This window comes from Barbus barbus, assembly GCF_936440315.1.
Source record: "Barbus barbus genome assembly, chromosome: 25".
Lineage (NCBI taxonomy): Eukaryota > Metazoa > Chordata > Actinopteri > Cypriniformes > Cyprinidae > Barbus > Barbus barbus.
Genome location: NC_136753.1, coordinates 1,382,913 through 1,401,862, shown reverse-complemented (window position 1 = coordinate 1,401,862; position 18,950 = coordinate 1,382,913). Strand labels below are relative to the sequence as shown.

The following is an 18,950-nucleotide window of genomic DNA, read 5'->3' as shown; positions in this document are numbered from 1 at the left end:
AAGTAATGAATTTGTGAGTATTGGCAATTTTTGAACTGAAATGATCAATACATCTATTACAAAGCTGATCTGAGGCAGGTACATTAGAGGAACTGTTACCTTTGAGCAGTTTGTTAATGGTACAAAACTGTTTTTTGGACTAATTTTGATTATTGTCAATTATCTGAGAGAAAAACTGAGATCTGACAAATACAATATCTGCCTTATATTCGAGTAAGTGGTCTTTCCAAGCCTGGTGATGCACATTCAGGCCAGAGGTACACCACCTACACTCCAGCTTACGATAAGCTGCCTTCCTAGAGCGCAGCTCGACATTATACCAGAGCGCAGATCGTACACAGAACGGGATTTCATAGGTGCAAATAAGTCCAAACCAGACAAAAGAACAGTATTTAACCGAGAGACACTGACAGTTAGTCTAGCTGCAAGTATACTTAACTTTTTTTTTCACTAGGGTGTACAATCAAATATACTGTAAACACACAGGGAAACTTTTCATAATTGCTGAGTTATTTATGTAATTGAAAATGAATGACACAGAAGACATTCTGAAGACTAAAATTCGTAAAATAAGTATAAAAGTGTTTTTGAATTAAGTCCGAGTCAGTTACCAGTTTAAAGGGTTAGTTCACCCAAAAATGAGAATTAGTCCATGTTTTACTCACCCTCAAGGCATCAACGTGATACAAACTACATAAAATGACAAAAACCATCTTTGGACAAAATATTTTTGCAGTGAAATTTAATTAATCATTGAATTATTTACAGTGTTACTTTGTCTCACGTCCCATTAGATCATTTGATTACAACATCAGTTTTCCAAAAGCTCTATATTTGTCAAAGAAAGTAAAATGTTCTCATTTGCAAGTATAGTAACTCATTCTTATAAAAACGGTTAATTTTTCGCTTTATAGATTTTTTTTTTCTTCTGTCTTGACGTGAAGTCTTCATTTGAGTCTCCAGCAGTGATTCACATGTGTCTGAGGTTCACCTTTAAGGCACAAAGCATTTCATTTAGAATGATGTGCATCAATGAACTGTTCACAATAATAGCAGGAATAAGAAATAAATAAGTAAATACATCACACACTTAGAGTCTATTCCAGTTTACCCGTCGTAAATCAAACAAGTCCTGCAGCATGAAGCGAATTCTGGGAGAGGTTTTCTGCTCCTTAATAATTTTGTTCATCTGGTGAAAATATTGATCCATTCGGGGCTGAAAAGACAAAAAAATACAGCAGAATATTATGGAATGCCAAAGCTGCCATAATTAGAAATAAATGTACAAAGTAAAAAAGCAAATATATATAATTATTTATAATTTTATTTCCTTATGTATTTTTTCCATGTTTATTTATTTCCACATTTATGCATCTATGTATGTATTTATTTCTTTATGTATTGCCACATTTATTCATTTCTTTTCACATTTCTTCATCCGTAGGGTAATGAGGAGTGCGTGTTTTACAGCAGGAATAGCAATCGAGCCAGAGTAGTCGAGGGGTAAGCTTTGAGGCCACAGTGACACCTTGTGGTGCCAAAACGAAGTACAAGAAGTGTAGCCTACATGACGCACCTGTTGATAGTGTGGGATGAATGACTTAGATGGGCAATATGGCCAAAATCTTATATCACGGGTTATTATTTCCATTTCACGTGGGCGGTTGTTTTGGCTGGGAAGCGTGCATTTGTTGAAGCTCGTGAAAGCCTGCAATCGCTTTGTAATATGTGCTGTTTTTTTAGGTTTCACTTTCAACACACAACACACATTTCAAAGAGTCGGGATAGAAGGATGCATCAGTTACTGTAGAAGATTTGTCACCTCGCGCCACCTCCCGTGTGGACAGTCACCGCATCAACTGATTATAATGGGTTCTCTTGGTGTAGACACTGCTTTAGAAACGGATTAATCACACATCTTAGGCAGGGTCTAGGGGTCGACCGATTATTGGCCTGGCCGATTATCGGCACCGATATTAAGTATTTTTATGATAATCATATCGGTCATTTTCAAAACCGATTTGCCGATAAAATTTTATTTTGAAACACGCTATTTGGCTCTGATGCAGCCTGTTGGAACTCACCACTCTGTGGCCTAGAGCAGTCTCCGCAGATCTGATTCGTTGGGAGTCATGAGTCCGACCAATGAACGTGGAAGGCTAAAGGTACTCTCACACCGAAAGCACTTGCTAAGTGGAGCTGCTTCAGTGATCTGAACTGCTCTGAGAGTTACTTCATGAGCATTTGACCATTTCATTTGAGTAAAACTATTCTCATATCATAGGCTACAGCCTACGCTATTGCCTACATAGGCTACAGAAACTTAGAAAGGTCCTCATGGCAACCCGTCAAAATAAAAGTTTGGTTTAGCTACTGCTACTACAATAATTACAACTTTTGGTTAAAAGAATAAGATCACAAAATATGCTATTTCTTCCATGTTTTAATTTGATGTTTTTTCCATGTTTTGTTTGCCAAAAAATAGAGTTTAACTAATTTGTTTAAAAGATAAATTAAATTAATGTTTTATGCCTTCATTTGCACTGTACTGTAAATTAAAATTAATGGATATTACTGTCACATTGGCCAAGTTTAGGATGACAAAAACATTTCAATAGGCTATTAAACCAAGTGTGCCTAGAAAAGGCTATTAGTGTTATAGTTGAATTAAAATAGTTGCTGTCTTAACTTCTACAATGGAGCTATGAAGACAATTAAATTATTTACGCTTGTTATATACATTGTGCTTCTTTAAGTCAATCAATTTATGTGCATTAGATGATGAATTGAATAGTCACCTCTTATAGGTTATGATTTAGTCATCAGAAAATAATTAATGAAGAATTATGAGAGGTTATGGTATTACACATACATTTCTAACATGTAAATTATTGAAGCCACATACTTACATTTCCCCAAGCCCTTTAGCTGTAGTATTTAGTATTCATAGGCTTAATCATGAAGCATACAGTGGCCCCACTTTTAACTCTCTCTTTATATTACCCTTATTGTAGATGGATGCACTGAGGAAGACAAGAGTAAGAAGTGCAACCAACACAGGCTCCAGGAACGTGTTTGGGAACCCCAGATTACTTGGACTACAGAAATAAAACCTTTTATTTGCAGTGTTAACTTATGAATTAAATGAAAAACAACAAATAAATCACAGGAACAAAATATTTTACAATAAGAACAAAAAAAAAAAAGACAAAATTACAAAATGAATGCGGAGTTTGACGCATCTCCACTACATAGCTGCATACAATCGTTGGTGTTTGTTTAATATTTGCGACTGACATGTTTTAGGCTACAATGCATGGCGTGTGTGTTTCATTAGCTCCTTTCCCATGGACACCTTTTGTTTGATCTAATTCTGGATATTTCCGGTTGATGACTCCAGTGATTAATCCGTATCTAAAGCCGTGTCTTCACCAAGATGACTCATTATAATCAGTTGATGCGATGACTGTCCACACGGGAGGTAGCGCGAGGCGACAAATCTTCTACAGTAACTGATCTATCCTGACTCTTTGATACTGTGTTGTGTGTTGAAAGTGAAACCTAAAAAAAACCCCAGCGCGCATTAGAAAGCGATTGCATGCTTTCACGAGCTTCAGCAAATGCACGCGATCACAGATTGCACGCTTCCCAGCCAAAACAACCCCCCACGTGAAATGGAAATAATAACCCGTGATTAGGGGTGCAACAGATCGTAGATGATCTGTGATCATACAGAACAGTCCGCATGGTTCGGCACGCATGTGATTCGCGGATGAACTGATGAGTTTAACCACCATAGAGTGAAAGTTTATCATTTGGAGGCGTTTCGGGACTCGCGCTCTGTTTTCTGCGCTCAGCCGCTGCCGCACACACTGAAGTGCGCACACGCAGAGAGAGAGAGAGGCACGATTCAGACAACGCCTCAACAGATGGATACATACACACAAAGTTGGCAAGTATTCTGGTAAACACAGTCGGTTATGTCTTAAGTTAACGTATGTGCATAATGTATGTGCTTAATGTATGTGCATGTCCCAATGTGCATATCCACCCTATCTGCCCTAAATAGTACTGACAGTTACTAATATCACATAATTTAGGATGGATAATGCGCACATTGGGACGCAGGCATTAAGAAGTTGGGGTCAAACTTATCAAACGATTCATTTTAACGCATTCAAATGTTTAGATTAATAGCATGCGTTAACGTTAACAGCCCTAATATATTTAAATAATCTTAATTTATAGTTAAACTATAAATCCAACTGCCAAAAATGGAATAAATTTTTTTTTTTTGCCGCAGTCTCCCATTTTTATTTTCGTATCATTAACATCATTATATATTTAATCATTTACATTTTCAATTTTGTTGTATGTTTCTGTTGTTTTTATTTTTTTATAATTTTTTTCTATATACAATTTTAAAATTTATTTTCATTTATTTTTTTAAGCTATGTAATGAGTGTGTGTCACCTTGGCCTTCTCATAGTCCAGTTCTTTCCCGATGGTGGACAGCAGGCAGCAGAGACACTCCAGACTCTCCTCCTCCTGCTTCTTCTTCAGTAGTTTGACGATGATGTCGTGCATGATGGTCTCCTTCAGCATCCTCAGCTTGAACAGCTCCCCAGTGAACTTGATGTTGCCTAGTGACCGTCGCTGGGCTTTGTCTTTGGCGTCCTCGAGTTCCTCCTTCAACCTCTGCTTCTCCTCTTCCTGAAGGGGCAGAGGCAGGAAGTGAAGTCATAAATGCCTTTGTACTATGTAAATAAATAAGAATATAAATTTACACATATTTGCATACTGTCTTTTTGATATGAATCTTAATTGCAAATCATAATACGTTTAAAACAGCAGTCAAATGTGACAGTATGTCCTGCTCTTTGACGTAGCTGATTATGAAACAAAGGCTATGGATTATTTAAATACATATACTGCATGTGTGAGAATGAAGGGCATTTTCCCCCATGAATTAACATTTGAAAAAATTAAGACATTAAGCCAGCAATTAATAGTATTTTAATTTTACAGTTTACTGTAAAAAACAAAAACATTTTTTTTTATTATTATTATGTTTTTTACAATGAAATATAATATTATTTATTTTGTTTCATACTTTCATAATAATCGTTATACTGATCTCATTACAGTGTAATATTCCAACTGTAGTATTTATTTTGTTTTCTGTTTTTTTTTAGAAGAACAACAATAGTTATATTAATACTTATATTTTTATTAAATAATAACAACAATAAAAATTGTATTATTTTAATATAAAAATAAAATTATTAAATAGTCTTTTATTTTACAGGGAAATTTTTACAAAAGTAATATCTCATTTTGTTTTATTTATTATTTTTGTTTCTTATTTAATATTGCAGTGAAAGATTACATTAGTAATATTTATTGTATTATTAAGTCATAATAACAATAACAACAGTTATATTGATATATAAATCACAAAATAGTTGGCTAAATTGTGCAACCCAACAAACAAGCACAGCAAATTTGATTATTATTTTTTTTTTTTAATTGAAAAAAAAAAAAAAAAAAAAAAAAAAAAAAAAATCACAATTTTAAATCAGAAAAATGGCAAAAAGACTGTCCTGCCACAACCCCTACATATCAGTCCGCTCAGGTGTGTGTGTGTGTGTGTGTAGTTCATACCCCTGTGGCGGCATCCAGCTCCTTCTGCTTCTCAAACATTTCATCATTTTTGTCCTTCTCAAACTCTCTCCGACAACGATTCAGCAGCAGCTTCCTGAAATTCACCGTCCTACCAGGATTATCTGTGGTGGGAACTTTCAGCTGCGATGAGAGACAGACGATAAAACAAACTAGACACTGCAGGAGCTGCTTTTGCGTTCACAGTATTTGGCTCATACTCACCCCCATAAGGCAGCGGCACATGTTGGCGTAGGTGTCAGAGAAGTTGGGCTCAGAAATGGCCTTCTCAAGGATGAGCTCGACCACTCCTTTCAGACGCTCCTCTGTTTTGATGGTCAGTTCTGTCACCTGCTTCATCAGCGGCTGGAACGTCTGCGGCGTCAGTTTGTTCAACACGCTGCTCACGCATCTGAACAGCTCCTGCGTCTTCAAGAACTCGGGCTCGTCCTCGTCTGTGCGACCGCTGCACTTCACTGATGGTTTCCAGGCCTTCTCTTCTTTATTCAGCTGGGCGTCTTCAGTGAGGGAAACACTCGCAATCATCTTCCACGGCTCCTTCCCACACTGACCTTGACCTGAATGACTAGGGCCGCTGAGACCGGATGGCTAGTGAGACAGAGGAAGATATGCATTATACTTATAACTTATACTTAGGTTATATATTTATTTATATATAACCACTTTTTAAAAGTGAACTAATCCTTTAATTTGAATGCTGTCTACATCGCATACAATAGCCTACACTCCAGTAGCCTGAGCCTATGGTTAATGTAATAATTTATTAGCTAATGTAATAATTTCTATAATTATTAACACATAAGAACCCAGACCAATTTCTTGGGGAAAATTATGGGGCATATAAAACAGACTAAATATAAAAATTTTCTGCAGTTGTTTTTTAAATAACCCCTCCTTGTGAAAGACCTGTAATGTTACATTGGGTGCTAAAAAAAACAACAACAAAAAACATTTTATAATTTATTTTAGTTTTTTTTATATAGGTTTTTTTCACCCCTGTTTATTTGCTTTTCCACAACACATCAAAATGATTACTTTTCTGGGAATATAAAATAAAAACCTTTTTCAGAAGTAATATAGTTTTTGCATTTTACTTGCTTTGCCACAACATATTTCAATGGAGAGCTTTTTTAAATGGGTTATTGTTTATGTGTGTTTATGTGTGTCAGTCTGTGTCTCGTGTTTCCCCGCCTCTCGTGTCCATATTTGGCCTTCCTGTTCCTGTCCTCGTTCCATGTTCATTAGTTGATTAGTCCCTAGTCCTGCGTTTAATTGCCCTGCACCTGTTTCCGTTCTTCCCTGTTGATTTCCCAGTGTTCTTAAGCCCTGTGTCTCCCATGTCCTGTATTGTTCATCCATCCCCCAAGCGCCATGTTCTGTGTGTTTGGAAGTTCAATAAAACTCCGAATTGGATATCTCCGTGTCTCCTCGCTCCTCTCTCCCAGTGCAACGTGACAATGTGATGTGGATATGTTTATTTCTGTTATCGTCTTGTGTTTTTTAGCTTGTGATTGTGAAGCACTTTGGGCAACGTGAGTTGTATAAAACTGTGCCATATCAATAAACAAAACAATTTCTTAACCTGTTACCCTGCGCCCCTATTTTTGAGCATTTTGTAAAAAACGATATAACCAAATAAAAATGTCTGTAGCTCTTGAACCCTAAGGTCTATATTTAAAAATCTGGTGTTGTTTGAAACTAGACACTTGATCCTTTGTTACTCTAGAGTCATAATAACTCAAAATTAGTATAGCAATAGAGTAAAACAAGGTAAAATATACATGAAATTGACTCGCGATATGTTTTAATGAAGCTCACTAAGGGAAAAATGGATGAGACTTTCATGCCAAAGGCCTGAAAACACCATAAAGATAAAGCTGAACATCTGACCATGTTTTGATTCAAATTTGAGGATGATACTCCCAAAAATGTAGTTTCTGTAAGCTTTTATTTAAAAAAAATCTAGGCGTCCTTTCAAAAAAGCCATTTGGAGACCCCAAATAGACACTTTGTAAACAAATGTCCAAATGAGTCAAAACTACATAATACATATATGTATATCAATTCAGAACTGCTCTGCCCACCAAAACACACAATAAAAAACTATTTCTGAACAGCATTTGTAGTGCTGACTCATTTAGTCATTTGGTTAGTCTACAAATGGCATTTTTGAAAAAAAACGCCTAAATATTTCCTGAAATAAAATATGAAATAATAAATTTTTTATAGGTAAAGACTTACAGAAAGTACATCTTTATGGTATTTCATTTCAAGAAAAGCTTTGGAAAAGTCATTTGGATATTTTATTTCAAGAAAAGTCTAGGAATCCTTTCAAAAATGCTATTTAGAGACTCCATAAGACACTGCATACTACATATGTATATCAATTCAGAACTGCTCTACCAATGAAACCACAAAAAAACACAAAACTATTTCAGAATTTGAACATAACTAAACAGTCTTTATTCTGAACAATTCCAATAATGAAAACAGTGAACCAAAACAGATTTGATCATTTTTGAACTAGTGAAAACACAAAACATGCAAAATACATTGTTTTTACAACATTTGTATTTTTTATTTATTTTATATGGTGAATATTATGAATATTACTATTTTACTAATATAGTAATAGATTACTATTACTAATATTACTAAATAATAAAAAAAAACAACTATTTACAGTATTTACAGTGGAGGAAGACGCTCTAGCAGCCACTAAAATGGTTTTTTTTCTGACCATCTGGATTCACCAGACCTCTGAAAAGACCGGGAAGAGTGAGAGAAAAAGAGTGAGAAAGTGTGTAAGCAAAACAAATCAAACTTGCAACACTGTTTACATTTTGTACACACACACACACACACGCGCGCACGCACACACACACAATAACCGGGACATACCCACAAACAAACACACCCACCCACCCACACGAACAAAACTCATGTAATCCCCTCATATTATCCCTCTCCGTTGTCATTTTTAGAATCTAAAACAGCTAACATGAAACAAAAGCTGCAAATACATGATAAAGACACATAAACATTCAAGAGGAGGGTGGAGACACTTACGTGCTAATGCTATCCACGCTTCCCAGCGATCTCAGCGCGTATTCGGCTACTAAATTAGCCATTTTTCTCCCCACGTCCTCCAAAACACCACCAAACGCCACAGAAACACTTCTCAAGTCGAAGATCCACGATGGAGAGATTCAGATGTGAGCTTTGGACAACATCTGTTCGCTGATAGCCAGTCTGTGTAGCGCTGCGACGCCATTATGTGTACGCTTCATGCGTAACCCGAGAGCGCACGAAAACACACGGACAATACGCCGAGCTATTCTCTAAACAATCTTACGTAAACTATTCAAACTGTCAATCACTGTAAACGTCCTTGTGGTTGGCTAACACTTCCATCCATCAAAACTGTGCTGGCGAGGCATTGGCTGGGTTCAAACACCCCTATTGTGATGTGTCCGGATTGACACCTCGCTGACCCATTCACGGACGCGCTTACTGTCCCGGGTTATAACAGCTCCTGCGATTGAAGGAGAGAGACGAGGGAGGGCTATTCTTACTCGGAAGAGACGATTCTGCTGGAAATAGATGGCGTTTCAAAGCTGGAATACGAATTATAATCGATATTTATTGGAAAATGGACGCTATCGATAACTATAACTCGAATCGCTTATGTAAACAAAGGAGGATCTATCGTGTTTTCCCCTATTTTTTCGTTGTTTTGGATTAAAAAGTGGATGCATTTTGAAGAGTGGACCCTTCTCTTGAAATGTATGCTGGTGTGTCTTGGAATAGTCTGAGCTGACCAGCGCTATTGGCGATCAAACGTGAGTACTGCGGTTCGCTTTGTTCATTTTAAATGGCCGGTCTTTCAGCATTTCTGTTAACCCTTTCCTCTCTGGTGTATTGATTTCAAAAACAAGCTCACATCGTTAATCTTGAGTGTTTTAGCTTTCAAATGATATATAGTTAATGATAATTGATTGAATATTGTTCTAAAACAAAGGTAATAAAAAGTCCGACCACGCCCGACCACGCCCTTCCGGCCCGCCCGCGGGCCGATGCGGGTTAACAGGTTAATTCAAAATTAAATATTAATAATTCCATCTCTGGTAATTCCGGGTTGCTATGGTCATGCAGGTTTGTTTACGCATTAAACTCGTGGCCACGAGAACGTTCCTTCAACATAATATCGTTACCTCGAGTTAATATGTCCTGGCCACGAGAAAACTACTGTAAGTGAACCGAAGACGGTCACCGTAGATATCACCAAAATAAAACAAAGCTAAATTTAAATGAAAAACCTCATTACAAACACATCACACGTTTCTCAACGGCTCTGGTGATAAGGCACGCTCATTTAGAGGGAAGATATGATTGATCAGTTGGCCCTCTGTAATTTCACAGCTGGACCACCAATCACACAGCCGCAAACACTAGGCGGAAACGTTCAAATATGGAGAAAATGGGCGGGGTTCATTAACCCATTCACTGAATATAGGCAGATTTGAAGAGCTTATTTCCACAGAAATTGCATTTATTTTATTTAGATGATGATTGTCAAATTATGAATTGATTAAATAAAATGAGAAATTATGACTTTTTATTGAAATAATATTTAAAATTTGATCATTTTAAATCATTTATAAACAAATTGTAAATATTGTTTTTCCCCCACTGATATAGTATAAACAAACATATATATACATATAATTAATCTTCAGCAAGTCTACCATTAAAAATAAATTAACTGAAAATAATACTTCTACTGGAGTAATATTTTATTATGGCAACACACATTCCTTAATGAATCTGTGGTTTTCAATTAATCATTTAAGTTTATGAATAAAAATCAATAATAATAATAATCAACCTACTGACGATGTGACACAAATAGCGAAAAATCCCAGTGCTGTTGGACTATTGGAGAGACACAACTAGGCTAAATTATGTATAATGAATATTTAGACCAATTTAAATAATTTTAAACTCACGTTTCTGACTTCTGCTGAGTGTTTGATGTCTTGAATCTTGATTTTGTCCTGGATCACATCTTTCTGTGTTTTCATCATTTCAGTCTACAGAGAGAACAACACAGAAGACAAATCTGTTATGATAAACGAGTATAAGGAAGCAAAAAATGCAAAAAACCCCCCCAAAAAACATGAAATTAAATGTTTTATTTCACAAGATAATCCGATTCCTTATGATAAAAATTTTAAAGCTTAAAAAACGTAAAGCTCAAACGTTTTTTAGTTACTTCTACATTCTTCTCCTCACTCTCCTCTTCTATAGGAACAGTGTTGTGGTTCTTGTGGTCTTTAACAGAGCAGATCGAACACACACACGTCTGATCATCTCTACAGAACAGATCCAGAGGTCTCTCATGTTTCTGACATATATAGTCCTCCAGATTACTCACAGGATCCATCAGTTTGTGTTTCTTCAAACCTGCCACTCTCAAATGACGCTCCAGATGAGTTTCACAGTAAGAGCTCTGACACACCAGACACGACTTCAGGGCTTTCAGCTTTCTTTCCTCACAGACGTCACACAGAACTTCAGTTGTTTTCTCAGGACTTTTCTTTTTACAGTGATCTACGAGCTCTCGGAGTGTGGTATTAATCTTGAGATCAGGTCTGTTCTTGAATGTTTCTTTACAGTATGGACAGCTGCAGGTCTGGCTGTTGTCCCAGCACTTATTCAGACAGGTCTTGCAGAAGTTGTGTCCACATGGAGTCGAGACATTGGTTAAAGTGTGAGAACTGATAGTGGTGGAAACACAATAATTAATTTGAAACAGTGAGAATCACAAACTCACTGAATAATCTGAACTATGACCTGCTGTTTAAAGTACAAAAAACAAGTGATATATTTTCCAATAAACATATATGTCTCCTTACCAAAAATTAAATCTCTCCACAAAATATATTATATGATTATATATTATATTTTATATGTTATATTACAAGAATCATTCTCATATCGTTTAGTGTAAAAGTGATTTTCAGCTGCAATGTAGCAGGATTGTGTTCAGCAGGTCATTTACTTCCTGTTTCTTTTCTGTTTGTCTTTATGTCGTGTGACAAAATGACAAAAACACCAAACTTTGCTTTACAACCAAATGACAATTTTAATACAATTCTGAGAATATTTCAGTGTAGTAAACACCTAAAGCAGCTGAGTATTTGACGCTTAAACCTGCTTCTGTTCAACCCATTCCAGTCTGATATAAACCCTACTAAACCAGACCCCTGCCATCAGAAACCTGTTCAGCACAATCTCTCTTATATTTCTATCACTTACCTCTGAGAATCAGATGTGTTCACAAGGGTCTTTAATCGACTCAATATTCTGTTGTTTATAGTTTGATCTTTTCAGGCGTCCATATTGTTGCAGATTAAGTTTCTCTTTCTCTTTCTCCGAGTCTCTCACTGAACTACAGTGATGTCAGAGCTCCTCCTGTAGTTGTGTGTTGGTTCATGTGTGTCTGTTTGTCAGCTCATGAAGAAGAGATTTCAGCAGACTTACAAAGGCTTGATTCTTTAACAACATTTGTGAAGAGTTTTCAGGTAAAATGCTGATAAATTTACAGATGTTTACAGATATTATTTTCTATTCTTATGGTAACACTTATTTGGTTTTAATATGGTGCAAATGAAAGTGACTATAGGTGCACTGGAGAGACAACAGCTAGACAACTACCAAAAGAGAATGGTTTTGCAGGTGGTGACCACAGACAAATGCTCTCTCCTTGTCCTTTCTGACTGATTCATCACTAGTCTTGTGTTTCTTAGGGTCCTTTTCACTCCACGAGGCAGTACCTGCAACCCAGTCTTGTTGCACAGGCAGTCCAGCTCTCCAGGACGGTACCTATATCAGCAGCAATATCATCCTGCAGCTCAAGTCTGGTCACCCACTGAAGCTAAGCACACTGTAAAAAAAAATCTGTCAAATTCACGGTAAAATACTGGCAGCTGTGGTTGCCAGAATTCTACCGTATAAAATACAGTAGCAACGTTTTAGGTTTTACGGTTTTAATTTAAATTTACAGTTAAATACCGTAATTTCTTTAACTAAAATAATGTTAATATATCAACTTATTACAGTACTGAAATCTGTTTTGTTCCTTTGAAATACACTGATAACCACCTAATGCAGGTGATGATGAGAAAGTCTCAAGATGAGCCAAAGCCCATCACAAGCAACTTTTAAACAATAGCATTTGCAGATGGTGCAGATGCAGTGTCATTCATACAAGCACTAAACACCATCACGGTGAGACTCCTTAAAATGAAATATGCTATAAACATTAATTTAACAACATTAGATGTAGCATACAACCCTAATAAACATAACTGATAAGAAAAAACTAAGAAGAAACATAGTTATTTCAAAGAAAAAACGTCAAATTCAAACAGAATTTGAAATGGAACGCAGGGAATTCTGGGAACATCAGTTTACGGGTTTTCCCTGTACATTTTACAGGAAGTTTCCGTTAACCATGTAACAGGTTTTTACCGTAGCATTTTCACAGTTTTTTACCGTTAAATCACGATCATTTTTTACAGTGCAGGGTTGAGCTGGTCAGTACCTGGATGGGAGACCTCTTGGGAAAACTGGGTTGCTGCGGGATAAGGTGTTAGTGAGGCCAGCAGGGGGTGCTCTGTGTGGGTCCTAATGCCCCAGTATAGTGATGGGACACTATACTGTCAGCATCCTTCAGATGAGATGTTAAACTGAGGTCCTGACTCTCTGTGGTCATTAAAAATCCCAGGATGTCTTTTGAAAAGAGTAGAGGTGTGACATCGGCATCCTGGCCAAATTTGCCCATTGCCCCTGACCATCATGGCCTCCTAACAATCCCTGTATCCGCTGATTGGCTTCATCGCTGTCTTGTCTCCACCAATAAAGCTGGTGTGTGGATTCTGCATGCTGGTGGTGGATGAGGAGATCCCCCTCACAATATAAAGTGCTTTGAGTGCTTAGAGAAGCACTATATAAAAAAATGTCATGAATTATTATCCATACGTACTGCCGCAAGGAGGTCTGATGTGTCTCCCAGCACAGTCTCAAGAGATGGAGGAGAGACAGGCCGCTACACAAGAAGAGCTGGACAAGGCTGTAGAAGGGTGCATAAACTGTTAGAAACAGACTCCATGAGGGTGATGTCCAGTAGTGGGATCTGTGCTCACAGTCCAGTATGGTGCAGCTTGACTAGCATTTGCCAGTGAACACCAGAATCAGCAGGTCCACCATTGGTGCCCTGTTCTCTTCATGGATGAGAGCAGGTTCACACTGAGCATGTGACAGACATGAAAGAGTCTGGAGATGTCATGAAGAACGTTATGCTTCCTGAAATGTCTTCCAGCAATATCTTCCAGCATGATGGTCTGGGGAGGAATATCTTTGGAAGACTGCACAGATATTCATGTGCCAACAGTACCTTTACTGCTGTTAGATACAGGGATGAAATCCTCAGAGCCGCTGTCAGATCTTACGCTGGTGCAGAGGGCTATGGGTTCCTCCTGGAGCAGGACAATGACAGACTCATGTGTCCAGAGTGAACAGACAGTTTCTGGATGATGAAGGCATTGAATGATCCTCATGTTCCCCAGGCCTGAATGCAACTGAGAACCTCTGGGACGTTATGGTTGAAATATTTTAAAATTTCAGATTACACAGTGTTAATGACATATGAGTAATGATTTTCATCTTAAACATTTAGTTAATTCCCGCCGAAAATACTGTTTTAATTACAGTGGTGGCCAAAATGTTTAGAAGACTAGTATTTTCACCAGCTAAAAAATGGTTTTAAGTCAGCATCTTGGAGATGTTGCCACAGTTCTTCGGGATTTAGTCTGTCTCAATTTGTTCTGTTTATTTATGCCATTCCAGAAAGACTAGATGATGATGAGATCAGATCTCTGTGTGGGACACTGGCTGTTGTCAGACTCCTTGTGCAAACAAAACTCTCACTGATTATTACAATTAATGGCAAAAATAAATGTTTGGAAATGTAAACTGATATTTCCTACTGACACACTACAGCAAAAGATAGAAATAACCGACTTAAAACCTTTTTTTAGCTGCTGAAAACACTAATGTGCTAATCATTTTGGCCACCAGTGTAATTTGAAGTACAATAAATCACACAACAACTTTTGGGAGCATTTCTCATCATTCTTTACAGCGGTCCTGATATTCTCTGACCACCTCAGTGGATTTGGTGCTTCACACTGAAACTACAGCTGTAGACGGTTTGATAAAGATGTGCAGAGTGACACAGAAACATTAAAGTACTCATTATAAACACACATTATACATATGCAAATAATTTTGAGTGCTCTCTATATTTCAGTTTTGCGTTACATATTTACAGTAGATGCGAATCAGTCATGTCCAAAAGTGTCCAGTAGAGGCCAGCATTCTCTCTCAGTGACTGCTGTTATCAGTGTTATATGTGTCAGATGTGATTCTCTCACACCTGGGGGTCTGTAGCATGAAGCTTGTTTAGCTGGCTAGCCAAGTAAGTTTCAGTTTAGTTTGTGCCAACTCTGGGTTTTAGGTACCATGAAAGTGGTTTGGCTTTTAGCAGTGTTCATTTATGCTCCACAGCTAACCTGCTTCAGGGCAGGTAATGTTCTGGTTTAAAGATCTCAAAATTTGACCAATTAGCTTAAAGCAAAGTGATACATCTCTGGCACAAAACACTCCCTCAATTAAAGGGCACTACACAGTAAAACATTTTTAAGATAAAGTCTTCTGGCTTTATTTATTACCATGTTTCTATATTATTTATATAATTATTATACTATTAATCCATTACACGAGCCAGTTTAGTTTAATAATTGGTAAGTATTTATTTTAAATGATAATATGCAATACAAATAAGTTTTAGAATCAACAGCTTTAAACATATGAGCTTTTTTGTTTTTATACCTATAAATTAAAACATCTCAGGTTACGCATGTAACCATGGTTCCCCGCAGGGAATGAGATGCTGTGTCGAAACGCTATGGGAATTTCTCCAGCGTGACCGTGCTCTGAATCACATGCGTAATCTGTCCAATGGAAGGCCGAGACGGGTGACGTAATCGACCAGGAAGCATAAAAGCACGTGCGGTGGAACCAGCGTCAGCTTCTAGGAATGAAGCACCTGCTTGCAGGGATGCCGGAAGTATGGCCCCGAGACGCAGCGTCTCTTTCCCTTTGGGGAACCATGGTTACATGCGTAACCTGAGACGTTCTCCTTCAGGAACTCGAGCTGCATCGAAACGCTATGGGAACGAGGTGCCCACACCGCCAGACTGACAAATCCCTGCCTAGTGTGGATGGAGAACAGCTAGGGTGAGAGAAAAAGCGACCACGAGTGGCTAAGGTGGGCAGGGCCTCTGTCCCTAAGGCCAACTTCTGAGAAGTGAGTCTTGATCCCCAGGAAAGGGGAGAGCAGAGGACTCGAGGCTATGGAATAGCATCCTGATCCACCACATAGCATAAGCTCTCTGGCCAGAGACCTCAGCCTCTAGAGGAAACATGTAGTAGGGGGTGTCTACCCACTGATTGCCCACCAAGAGAGGTGTGGTAGGCCGAAACCTTCAAGGTGGAGTGGGTTAACCCTGCGGAGGAACAGGCCTGCACAAACTCCAGAACTGTACCAATCGGGCAGTTGGCTGGGTCGAGCTGGCAACCTCCGTACCATGAAGTGACACTTCACTTCAGGGAGTACAGTTTCCTCGTCCTCCGGCAAACAGAGGTCTCTAAAACTCTCTGTAGTGAGAGGAGACCTGATGACACTCGCCAAGAAAGCTGAGCTCTTAGAGCGGAGGCCTCAGCATGACGACTCTCTAGAACGAGAGGAGACCTACTATGCTCTGTACACTGACTATCCTGTGGGGAGGCTCACCTACCAGTCACACAACTGCCCCAGTGTAGATCCACTGTGGAGGAAATGTGTAACTAGGGGGCGTCTACCCACTGACTGACCACTGAGAGGGGCGCGGTAGGCCGGTAAACCGCCACATAGACCTTCAGGGTGGAGTGGGTTAACCCTGCGGAGGAACAGGCCCGCGAGAACTCCAGAACTGTACCAGTTGGGCAGCTGACTGGGTCGAGCCGATGATCTCCGCACCATGAAGTGACAGTTTCACTTCAGACGTACAATTTCCTAGTGTTGTGGAGGAAATGTGTAACTAGGGGGCGTCTACCCACTGACTGACCACTGAGAGGGGTACGGTAGGCTGATAAGTCGCCACGTAGACCTTCAGGGTGGAGTGGGTTAACCCTGCGGAGGAACAGGCCCGCAAGGTACCAATCGGGCAGATTACTGGGTTGAGCCGGTGAACTCCTCACCATGAAGTGAAAAGTCTCCACTTCAGGGCGTACAGTTTCCTGGTGCTGCAGCAAGCGGAGGTCTCAAAAAATCTCTGTAGCGAGAGGAGGCCTGACGACGCTCGCCAAAGCAGTCGAGCTCTCTGGAGCAGAAGCCTCAGCATGACGACTCTCTGGATCGAGAGGAGGCCTACTGCACTCCATACGCTGGGCATCTTGTAAGGAGGCTCACCTAGAACCTACTGCTCACATAACTGCTGACTTCAACCAGCTCTCACTATTTCTTTCACAGTACAACAAACTGGATGCTAAACAGTCAGGTTTCAGGAGAGGCCATTCAACAGAGACTGCGTTACTCTCAGTCACTGAAGCCCAGCGAATTGCAAAGGCCGATTCCAAATCATCAGTCCTCATTCTGTTGGATCTTTCTGCTGCTTTTGACACTGTCAATCATCAGATCCTCCTGTCTGAATGCAGTGGCACAACTAGTCTTCAACGAGCCCAAAAGAGCCCATGTTACACCTCTCTTCATCTCCTTGCACTGGCTACCAGTTGAAGCTTGCATCAAGTTCAAGACACTGATGCTTGCATACAGAACGACCACAGGCTCAGCACCCTCCTACTTCCACTCACTATTACGAATCTACAGATCTGTCTGTACAGGTCTGAGATCTGCTAGTGAGCGACGCCTTGTGGTACCATCACAGAGAGGCTCAAAATCACTCTCCAGAACATTCTCGTTCACCATTCCTGGCTGGTGGAATAATCTTCCCACCCCTATCTGGAACGCTGAATACCTGTCAATCTTCAAGCAACAACTGAAAACTCATCTCTTTCGGCACTACTTGACTTTATCCTAAACTCAAAAAAAAAAAAAAAAAAAATCTATCTTTCTCTCCTTCCCTTGCTAGCTTGTACTTATTTGAACAATGACTGAGACTTGGTGTTACGAGCACTTCCTCTGTCTGATTGCCTCTTCAAGATGAATCGCTTCTTGTATTCCCCAATTGTAAGTCGCTTTGGATAAAAGCGTCTGCCAAATGACTAAATGTAAATGTATTATACATATTAGAGTCACATCCACTGATAAAACACAGAATATCAATCAAAACATCACAATACAGATATTCTGTGATGATGATTTTTCTAATATTTAATCCAGTGTTTAATCAGATTGTAGAGCAGTAATGAAGCTGTGAGTGTATGAATGTAAACTAGTGTAGTGCAGACAGCACACTGTACTTGCATACCGCACTTCAGCTCTGTAGAGACTAATGACAAGAAAACATCAGCAGATCTGATTATGCACACAGTGTGTATATATCACGTTTGTGTTCAGTTTGTCTGCAGGTCATTTACTTCCTGTGTCTTTAGCTTTTATGTCTTGTGACAAAATAACAGAAACACCAAACTTTGCTTTATAACCAATTAAGTGACATACTGTTAATACAATTCTGACACAGTTTCAATGCAGTAAACACCTAAAGCAGCTGAGTATTTGAAACTTAAACTTGCGTCTGTTCAACTTATTCCAGTCTGATATAAACCCTGCTAAACCAGAACACTGCCATCAGAAACCTGTTAATCTCTCTTATATTTCTATCACTTACCTGTGAGTATCAGATGTGTTCACAAGAGACTTTAAACAACTTAATATTCTGTTTGTATAGAGTTTGATCGGTTTCAGGCGTCCATATTGCTGTTGATCAAGTTTCACTGTCTTTGAATCTCTCACTGAACTACAGTGATGTCAGAGCTCCTCCTGTATTTGTGTGTTGGTTCATGTGTGTCTGTTTGCATGTTTCTGTCAGCTCACGAAGAAGAGATTTCAGCAGACTTAATTATTTGACATAATTTGTGAAGATTTTCCACGTAAATCTAGCACAATATTGCTCTATTGCAGGGTTCCTCAAATCTTTCCC

The 18,950-nt window shown here is 38.8% G+C and overlaps 1 protein-coding gene across 5 annotated transcripts; it reads right to left on the bottom strand.

Annotated features, from left to right (window-relative positions):
• Positions 1 to 497: 497 nt before the first annotated feature.
• LOC306845447 (eukaryotic translation initiation factor 4 gamma 1-like) lies at positions 498 to 12,112 on the bottom strand. 5 transcript variants are annotated; one of them, XM_079378260.1, is made up of 8 exons: positions 12,004 to 12,112; positions 10,964 to 11,462; positions 10,692 to 10,775; positions 5,887 to 6,270; positions 5,665 to 5,805; positions 4,474 to 4,713; positions 1,091 to 1,216; positions 732 to 991 (listed from the first exon to the last, which is right to left on the bottom strand). In XM_079378260.1, the coding sequence occupies exons 2-7, from the start codon at positions 11,126 to 11,128 to the stop codon at positions 1,091 to 1,093; spliced, it is 1,140 nt and encodes a 379-aa protein (XP_079234386.1). In that variant the 5' UTR covers positions 11,129 to 11,462; positions 12,004 to 12,112; the 3' UTR covers positions 732 to 991. The 5 variants fall into 5 exon arrangements, with proteins under 5 accessions (XP_079234389.1, XP_079234386.1, XP_079234387.1 ...); XM_079378261.1 differs by having other exon boundaries at positions 10,964 to 11,148; XM_079378262.1 differs by having other exon boundaries at positions 733 to 991; positions 1,112 to 1,216; positions 12,004 to 12,099.
• Between the last annotated feature and the right edge of the window lie 6,838 nt (positions 12,113 to 18,950).